A 10,937-nucleotide genomic window follows, 5' to 3' on the forward strand; every position below is an offset into this window, starting at 1 on the left:
AGTTAGCACCCCTAACCCATCAACACAGACAATCTTTTCACAGTCTGTACCCAGTATCTCCTCCCCCAATCCTCCTGTCAATATGATGCTATATTTTCAATCCATGCCCAGGCAAATGTGCTGGTGGCACCTCTGCTGTTCCTCCACCTGCCCCCAAAGTCTATTTGTTGTGTGATATCTCCTTCCTTAAAAGATCTCAGCCCATATGCTGGCAAAAAGACACTTATTTAACTGGTTGCCGACTTGTATAAAGAAAATCCATGGAATTCTTTTTAAGTACAAGTTAAAACAGTTATTAGTTAGGATATGTATATACTCAATGATTTCTGAACTCCATTTTCTATGTTACTACTTTACTAGATCAAGTATATTTGCAACAGTAAATTTACTTAATGATATCTGGACCATAATATTTTATGTGCTATTGTTTCATATATGTTCCATCATATTTGTAGTATGACTTTATTAATGTTATGTAAATTAAATAAATATGATGACCAAGACTGTAATGTTATTTTGGACAAATAAGGATTATTATTATTTATGTCAATTTAAGAAATTGCTACTTTATGGTACTAATCATAAGGCTGAAATGGAATCCAAGAGATCAAAATTTTAATGTTAACTGCTTACATCATGAATTATTTTTACAGAAAAATACGTACAGTTCTCATGAATGTATACTGAAGATGTTACACTTTTACATTTTAAGTCAGGTGGTGTACTCGGCTTTGCCAAACCTTTGCAGGTTGATGGAATAAATTCTTAAATTCGACATGTTTGCCAAATATTAGATTTTCTTATGCTTTCTTCACATTCTGGCAATTAAACTCTGTAATACTTTGTGAACATATGAGTAATCTTACCTTTCGTCCTATGTAATGCAACAGGGATATAAACTTGTCTATAAGCATACAGATTCTTGTGAATCTTTTTCATTAATGTGTTTCACATGTATGACATTTTTAAACTGGAAACATGGAAGTTGAGATGGGGAAGTCTCAATATAGCAACATATCAGCTTGTGTGTCACTCTGCCTCCTTTTTTCCCCCTGAGAACCTGTGTGTGTGTGTGTGTGTGTGTGTGTGTAGTTCATTTTTTGAAGTATCCGAAAAATACATTATGCATACAGACCATAAAAATATAAAATTTCTTCATTTGCTGGAATAAAATAAACCACCTGTTGCCAGTTAGTGCACAAAATAGATTTGCACTATCGGATGCAAGGTTTTGTACTTTTAAGGCCAAAGAGGAAGATGGAGAGAAAGGAGCTCCCTGGCAAATATCAGAAAGTACATGTAGGTCCTTAGGTTAAAAGGGACACAGCAAGAATGTCAAAACTGTAACAGTTTGACATATATTTGTCTTCTTTTGTCTTTCTCCATAACTTAAAAAATAGTATTGTTTGTGAATCCTCTGTAAACAAACTCTTGTTTCTATCGATAGGTATTTTGTATGTCATCTGTAAGTTGGCAAATTTTGGTGTGGGCCCTTTCTGATGAATTCTAGTAAGCTATAAACTCATGGGAGGGCCCAGCTGGACAGCGGGCAGCTGTAGGTAGGAGGCAGGTAACACTCAAACACAATAACAATGATGTCTGGGAAAAGCCTTTGGAGACCAGCATTCTGGAGGCAGGAGATGGCTTCCATTCTGAGCTCAGCATACTCTGGTGAATGATGGAGGAGATTTGTATTGAGTGAATATATAAGTATATGTGGCAGATAAAACAAATAATAGGGAAATATACCAACACAAAGATGGTAAGAGGACAGAATTGCTGATACTAACGCCTTTACTTTTGAACAATTACTTTAGAAATTACACTATATGAAGTGAACTGGCTCTAGTAAAAGTTATTTCTTTATTAATATTAATCAGATTGTGACAAACCAAAAGTCGTTGATTAGCTTCTGTTACGAGCAATCTGTTTAGCTGCACAGCACTTTCATGCAATACCTGACACAGGTACCATAGTGTGAGGTGGTAGAATAATAGAATTAATTAGCTTATTGCCACTTAGGGGTAAGGTACAGATTGACGCTTGGCAGCATGCCATTCTAAGACCACAATAACAATATAAATCAAAATCAGAAGATGCAGCTGATTCATATTTAATTGGATAAGTTGTTGATTAACTATGATACAGTTAAATATGCAAATTAGGAGAAAATGATGGTGAATAACTCAAATCTGAATACAAGATGAGAAATAGAAGACAATTTCCTTTCAGAACAACACTGAACACTTATGAATATTTTGTCTTGTATGCACATTTAATTTGTTTTATAAATTATGAAATTTCAGAACAAATAGTTAATAGCATGTAACTTGGTTACCAATCATTCTGGAGTCATCCACTTAGTCTTAATTGTTTTGTTGCATTATCATGCATGTGTAGACTATATTAGTGAATGATTAACAATTTAAATAATTTATGCTGTACTTGTGAGATGCAAAAAATGGAAATGAGCATATGGCGTCAGTGGCCGGGAGTTCCCAGGCGGGAAGTTCGGCTGCCAAGTGCAGGTCTTATTGAGTGCGACACAACATTGGGCAACCTACGCGTCGACATTGGGGATGAAATGATGATGATGAGGACAGCACAACACCCAGTCCCTGCGGGGAGAAAATCTCCCTCTCCAGCCAGGAATTGAACCTGGGGCCCCGAGCAAGGCAATCAAATGCGCTGACCATTCAGATAATGGGGCGTATGTTAATATGTGATGTCGGGTCTAGGGAGAGTCTATGGGAGGACAGGAAGCCATGAGTGCAGGTAGTTGTGGTCAGTGGGAGCAGTTAGCATGAGAGCAGGGTGGCGACCAGTTGTGTGGTAAGAAGGGTCAGCAGCTTGATGTGGCAGGTGTGTTTTGTATGGTAGCTACCACATGATGAACAGTGACCTGAGGGGCAAATTGCCCACTTTAATGAACCATATAGAAGTATGGAGATATTTAATGTCAGCGACATTGTGAATTATGTTTAGATTTGCAGCTGGTTTGACCAGTGAATTTGGGCGACGGAATTCTAGCAGGATTATTAGCTGTTCATTGAATAATCTGTGTTTGGTGGACATGTGAATTTGTTTTGTTTTACAAAAGAATAATTCATGCCAGTTTTGTGATGCACCTGCTCTGATAAGACTCAAGATCTGTTGTCTCAAATGAATGTGTAATTAGGCTGAACTTCAATTGGACACAATAAACTTTTAGTGAAATATAGAAGATCTCATGTGTCACCTAAATCATTTTATGGACTAATCTACATCTAATGAAATTTCACAGACTTTCAGCAAGACACTGCAGACCTACACTTTAAGCGAACACATAATTAAAGCAGTGTGCAATACCCGTAAGAGCCTTAGTATTCAGTATGTTTAACTGCTCTGCTGGAAATGTAAGTTTAGCAATTTTGCAGCTGAAGCCAGTGTGTCAGCTTGTACTTCATAATATTCTTATTTTCATTTTTTTTTGTCATTTGCTATTGTCTGTTAATTTGAGAAAACATTTATTCAAATAACAAAAGTCATAGTACTTTATACTGTAAATAATTTTTGGGGAGATAATAGACTCTTTTTCAAAATCACAGATTTTCTAAAGAAAATGAAGCATTACTACCTTTATGAATAATTGTTGTCAGTGCAAGTGTTTGAATACCTAAGCAGTATGAAATAAGTGCCCTGAAACTGACCACAGTGGTATTGTTAATCCAAACTGTCTCAGCAACAGTATGAATAAATTAATAGTGGGTTAATATAAATTGTGTTTATGATTAAATGTGAATCACAACAAATTATGTACATCTTTTTTCACTGCATATTTTCTTACACAGCTCAAAACAAAGAAAATACTGGCATTTATTCCTCTTTCTCTTTGTGTGCCATTCCAACTCCCTGTTCATCTGGATCAAATTTCATACTGTATGAGAGACTGTGATAACTTGGCATGTAGTGTTAAAACTTGTTGCTTGTAGTTAAGCATTTGTTAAAATGTACAGGCATTTAAGCTAACTTATTTTTGTTAAAAATTAAAATAGGAACTATTTATTCATCATATTGGAACCATTCAAGATACACATCCATATTTTCATCACAGATTCTGCGCATGAGTTCATTATTATGATGCTTGTTGATCCCCTGGCAGCACCATATCCTGATAACAGCTAGTTCATTGTCCAAGTCAAGAAGATAATGGAGACTTTGGTTTGTAAGCCCATGACAGTGGTCCAGAGTTACATGTGAAATATTCTTCATTGGATTGATCTGGAAAAAAAAATCAGCAGCATAATATCCAGTTATTGCTATTGTTAGTTTTTAACTATTCAATGAACTTTCACAGAAACTGTTCTCACAACTGAATGGTAATCAATCTTTACTGGGAAAAATGTTACTGCAAGTTAAAGGGTGCAAAGATGTTAGAAATTTAGTGCAATCTCTCAGAAACAGGTCACCAGAGTCATCTACTGGAGAATATTGTTTATTTTACTACTGCAGAATTTTTGTTTGTTCTAGGACTTGCCTTGAACAGTCTTTGTGAACAGTTGGAAATTTCACCTTCCCAAAAAGTAGTATTGTCCGTCAGGAATAAAAAAATTACACTACATACAAAGAGCAAGTAATTGGCAGAAAGACAGGTGGAAATCGAGCTGTTACAAAATAAATTTTAGTAGACAGAATCCTCATTTCTAAAATGATTGGATCACATATTATCTACACTTGTTTCATTATGTAACGTGTGAGTTATTTGCTGGACAAGGGAGGATTTTGGTATTTCTGCATGGTGATTCCATGATGATGTTACAAACATTCAGGGATGATGGAGAAGGGTAAATGAATCAGTTTGAGTTAAAGGACCCAGTCCAGAAATGACTGAGTTGAATGTTATAAGTGAAAATTGTTGTAATACCTTTACCTCTGACAGTCAAATACTTGTGCCAGTACTGCTGTTGCTAAGACTGGGGGAGGCAGCTTTCAGAGGTGGTAGTATAGACCAAAATTAGAAAAAAGTCTAGTAAACATCAGCTCTAAAATGCGTACCTTAAGAGCTACTGTTAAAAACATCTCATCTACTGAGCAAATGCCAATTCCTCTTAAGGTAAGCATTTTAGAACCAATATTTACTGAACTTTTTTCTTTGTTTTGATCCACACTATTTCCTCCAAAACTATGGAAATCAAATAGTTTGTAGTAGAAGTGACTTGTTTCACAATACTGAAGATCAACAACTGCTCATAACTTTTGATGGTGGTAATTTCATATGAGACCAAACTGCTAAGGTCATCAGTCTAGCTTTTGAGGTATGCATTTTACAGCGCATGGTTACTAGACTTCTTTTTCCTTGTTTAGGTCCATCTACCACCTCTGAAAGTTGCCTATCCTACAATCTTAGCTATAACAGTACCAGTACAAGTATTCCACTGCCAAAGATATTAGAATGGTTGATGCTTATAACTTTTGACTTGGTTTTTCTAGACCAGGGCCCGTTACCTCAAGTAGGTACAGTTACCCTTCTTCATCATCTGTGAAAGTTTATGACATCATCACTGACTCAACCTGTATATGTACACTGATGGAAAAAAATAGCAGAGCCAAAAAGGAGTTGTCCAACATGAACAAAAGTTGGAAGATGTGTGTCTACACCTGAAAGATAATGTTCATTCAAATTTTGCACCAGTTTCATAAGAGTGGCTCTAGTAGCACCACTATGAGGATGCAAATCAGGTTTGCCTTAAACACATGCTATAATGGTCATGAGCACTAGTTACCTTTGACATTGGACATAGTGGGTTGCTGATAGTCAAGAATGCTTTTAAGGCAATAAAGATGCCATTATCAACACCTCACTGACTTTGAATGAGGTCATGTAATAGGGCTACGAGAAGCTGGATGTTCCTTCTGCAATACCCAGGAAGACTTGTCAGCAATGTAGCCACTGAACATGATTGCTGGCAGCAATGGTCACGAGAATGTATGACTGTAAGAAATCTGGGCTCCAGATGGCCACATAGCACTACTGCAAGGGAAGACCATCAGCCTATGACTGTGGCACATTGTACTGCATCTGCAGCAGCAATTTGAGCAGCAGTTGGCACCACAGTGACACATAAAACTGTTACAAATTGGTTACTTCAAGGACAGCTCCGAGCCAGACACCTTGTAGCATGCAGCCCATTGAGCCCAAACCATGGCCATTTGCGTACTTCAGTGGTGTCAAGCAAGAGCTCACTGGAGGGCAAGGTGGAGGTCTGTTGTGTTTCCTGATGAAAGCTGGTTATACCTCGGTGCCAGTAATGGCCATGTGTTGGTTAGGAGGAGGTCAGTTGAGGGCCTGCAACCATCCTGTATACATTCTAGACACACTGGACCTACACCTGGAGTTATGGTCTGGGATACAAATTTGTATGACACCAGGAGTACTCTTATGGTCATCCCACACACTGTTACTGCATATTTTTGCATCAGTCTGGTGATTTGACCTGTTGTGCTGCCACTCATGAACAGCATGTCAGGGAGTGTTTTCCAACAGGATAAAGTGCATCCACATACCACTCTAGTAACACAAAATGCTCTATAGTGTGTTGATTTGTTGCCTTGGCCTGCTTGATCATCAGATCTATCTCCAATTGAGCACATTGGGACATCATTGGATGACAATTCCAGCGTCATCCACAACCAGCATTAACTGTCGCTGTATTGACTGAGCAAGTGCAACAAGCATGGAACTCCATGCCACAAACTGACATCTGACAACTGTACAATGCATGCATGTTTACACACTTGCATTCATCATACTGGCAGTTGCACTGGTTATTAATGTACCAGCATTTCACATTTGCAATGGCTTATCTCACCCTTACATTAACCTATGATATTACAATGTTAATCACTTAAAAATGTTACCTAGACAAATGTATGCCTGAAATTTAATTACTCTACATTAACCATTTTTGGTGTTGCAATTTTTTTCCATCAATGTATTTATTTATGAAGTAAATGTACTTCAAAGTAGTTAAATGTTTAGTATATTTCTTCCATTCTTAATAGAACAGATGTTACATTTACATCATGTGCATATATGTGTATGAAAGAACACATTCTGTCTTCAAATGTAATTTTCTGTTGCTTTGAAAATTTACCAGAATGTTTTTTATACAATATTTAGACTTTTGGTTGGAATTCACTATTGATTATAATATTTTTATTACTGGTCCATTCTTTGCATGAAACATTATATGTAGGTAATAACATTAGTACAAAAATGGAAATGACAAAAATTCAAAACACAATATAAACATGACATGGAAAATCATTGCTTACTATTGATGAAGTTAATGAAATCATATCCTAAACTAGAAAGTACTCTGTTCATACCACATAATATATTTCCAGATAAAACATTGGGGTTTAATTCTTAGTTACATGGTCCAATATCTACACACATCAAGAAACGTTTTGCATCACCTCGATTCTGAGAGTTCTGGAACCTGTACAGAAAATTGGAATAGAGATCAACATAAACATCATTTCCACCCTTTTTATTTCTCATGGAAACCACACATTTCATGTTGTACCACCATACAGCGAGACTTTCAGAGGTGGTGGTCCAGATTGCTGTACACACTGGTACCTCTAATACCCAGTAGCACGTCCTCTTGCACTGATGCATGCCTGTATTTGTCGTGGCATACTATTCACAATGGCAATTCGGCATAGACCTCTCAGAGTGGTTGGTGGGTCATGTCATCCATAAACAGCCCTTTTCAATCTATCTCAGGCATGTTTGATAGGGTTCCTGTCTGGAGAACATGCTGGCCACTCTAGCCGAGCGATGTCGTTATCCTGAAGGAAGTCATTCACAAGATGTGCATGATGGGGGCACAAATTGTCATTCATGAAGATGAATGCCTCGCCAATATGCCTGCCAATATGGTTGCACTCTCAGCTGGAGGATGGCATTCATGTATTGTACAACCATTATGTCGAATTCCATGACTACCAGCGGCTGGGGGGAGGCTAATGCAAAGTTATGCTTGTCCATTGTAGGGAAATCTTGACTGTTTAGGACTAAGCAGTAAGAAGTAGCTTGGCTCAATTTTGAGTTTATTTTGCTTCATACTTGGAGGTTCTTGTGTATTGGTATGATTTGCTTTTTGTTTCATCGAGCATCTTAGTCCCACATTTTTACTCAATTACATTCTGTAGTCCTCTTTTCCTTTAATATTTATTTGTGATTCTCTTTTATTCTTCACCATCTTTCTGGTCTCCTCTCAAAGCCCGTTTCATAAATACTTTGTGTATTTCTAGTCATTTCCAACCCAATGTTAGTTACAGTTTCATTTCTCACATTTAAGTACGACAATGGACTCATATTCAGGAGCATAGTGGTTAAAATGCCTATGAGGCCATCCAGCATTAGGTTTTCTGTGATTTCCCTAAATCCCTTTAATTGAATGCTGTGATGGTTCCTCTGAAATTGCATGAACTATTTCCTTTGCCATTCTTGCTTAGTATGAGGTTTTGCTCAATCCCTAATAATCTTGATGTTGATGGTACCTTAAACCATGATCTTCCTTTCTTTGTTCTTTCTAAATTGATTGTTGTTCCTATATTTTAGTTGCAGTGGGGCCACAGCATACACAGATTTTCTGAATGACGATAATGTGCCACAATTGTTGCCGTTATGTGGGTCAAAATACCTCTTTATTTTGTATTCTTCACTGCTGAACATTAACAGTTGTGTACCAGTTTCCAACTTTATAGTATTATCAACTTATCAAACGGACATATTTGACTTTCAGTCAAAACTTATATTCTTCATACACTACTAAAATGCAGTGGTGTGTCCAGGCTTTTTTTAAAAAAATAGCATGACACCAAGCTTTTCCTGAACAGCTGTGATGTAATACACCACCTAGTAGTTACACATGCAGCTTTCTCTGTGACTGTGAACAGCAGACTTTTGTGGTGTACCCAAATCCAAATGTCCATCGCTTGCAGTTTCCTTTGCAATGTCTTCTCAGGAACTGTCTGAGTGGACCTGAATTCACTGACAGCAGCAATTTCTGTCATATTTGAAACCAGACTGTAATTCAGAAGGTGTGACATTCATCTCCAGTCCCTGTCAGTTAGGCTCTATCTACGACCACTGTGTTTACACCATGTTAAACGGCTGTGAGTGGTCAGCCATCCCTTGATGACATGTTGTACTATCTGTGATCTGATACACCAACAAATCGGGCAACTTCATTCATGGTATAGTCGTGGGCATGTCCAAACACTGTATCTCATTGCTGCAGTCCTGTCACATCTTCATGTTGACCAATCATACTGCACTGATTCCATACAACTGACTGGCACATATGCACCACTTCACTGCTATGACTTGGTTCACCAGTGGAGGGTCACATTACTGCCTCATACCAGTTGTACACCATGTACATGGCACCAAAGTGACTAGTGGGCTGTCTGAAGGGACAATTTATATTTTGTCCTGTAAGCTTATGTAGCTAGCTGAAGATACATGTTGTACTCCATCTTCATAACCTCTTTCACTCATTGACTCATAGTGTTCTGTAGACAGTATCATGAAGGAGAATCTTCAAGGACATACAAAAATTTAGCACGGGGTGGAAAAGAAATGGTGGAACTTATGATAGTTGAATATTTGAGTTGGTTGAGGAAGAATGCTTAGTTGGTATAATTGGTAGCACATTGCTTGCTGAAAAGGGATTTATATTCAAATCCTTATCCAGTAAACCATTTTAAACTGTCACATAGATTAATAGTTGTCTAAATTTGTTACAACAGTGGTCTATTTACAATCACCACTGCTGGTTGTCATACAGCTAATAGGAATCTTCAGTCCTTGAACTTAGATAATCAGTTATCTGTAGAAGCAGCGGCTAATCAGTTATACTTGGTTTTCTTCTGAATTTGCAAGTATTCGCAGTTATTCGCTTTCTGTCTAATAGAAACTTGATCATGACCATTACAACATAATACAGAAGCCAGTGTCAACCATACATAAGAAGACAAAATGCATATAAGAGTTACTTTTTGTAATGTAGCTGTATAAATTACAGTTGCACTGCAACAGATTTTCACTCTTTGCAAATAGCTTCATGAGGAAATACTGGGAAGGAAATGTAACAATATCAATATCTTGGAAAAGATCTCTGGAAGATGTGTTGTCTACTTTGAGAGTAGAAATGGGTCCAGTATAAAACCCTGTGAGTCTTCATATTTTACATTCCCCTGTGCTGAGTTTAGTTTTATTCATGTTACACATTTTGTCACTGTACCCATCTGCTATCTGTCATGAAGGTAAGACTCAGTCCACATGGCTGATGCCATTAATATCACAAATTTAATTTTCCACATAGAATTTTATGATCTACACAAGCAAACGCCTTGATAATATGATAGAGTATTACAACAGGCCATTTTCTTATTAACTTCCTTCTTATTTCATTCTGGGAAAATGTCAAATGTAAGAGCATATGTGGATGTATCCACAGAGAGTCACTGATGTACAGTTATAACAATAATATGAGGGGGAATTGAAGAGTTTCTAGCCTAAAAAATAAAGAATGACAGAAATTTAATAACAACAATTTATTTTTCAATATAATCAGTGTTAAATCATCATCCTTTGAGGTCTTTTTTTAGGTTTGGGAAAAGAAAAAAGTCTGATGGAGCCAAATCTGGAGAATATGATGGATGACATAACAATTCAAACCAAAAGTCAGGCAGAGTTTCCAGTGTTGTGAGGGCTTTGTGTGCTGGTGCTTTGTCTTGATGCAAAAGAATTCTGCGCCTTTCTTTTCTTTAACTCTTCTCTCAAACAGTGCAGGAAGGTGCAATTGAATGATGCATTGAGAGTTACACCCTTTTGCAAGTAATCCGCGATAATTATCCCTTCTAAATCCCAGAAGACCGAT

General features: G+C 37.2%; 1 protein-coding gene across 2 annotated transcripts in view; it reads right to left on the minus strand.

The window, feature by feature from the left end:
- Positions 1–4,025: 4,025 nt before the first annotated feature.
- Positions 4,026–10,937, minus strand: part of LOC126248781 (uncharacterized) — a 661,014-nt gene continuing 654,102 nt past the window's right edge. For both annotated transcript variants that reach the window (XM_049950154.1, XM_049950153.1), the window contains exon 7: positions 4,026–4,260. In XM_049950154.1, coding sequence (XP_049806111.1) covers positions 4,042–4,260 — 219 coding nt within the window. In that variant the 3' untranslated portion in view covers positions 4,026–4,041. The remainder of the gene's footprint in view (positions 4,261–10,937) is intronic.

This window comes from Schistocerca nitens, chromosome 3 (genome assembly GCF_023898315.1).
Source record: "Schistocerca nitens isolate TAMUIC-IGC-003100 chromosome 3, iqSchNite1.1, whole genome shotgun sequence".
Taxonomy (NCBI): Eukaryota; Metazoa; Arthropoda; class Insecta; order Orthoptera; family Acrididae; genus Schistocerca; species Schistocerca nitens.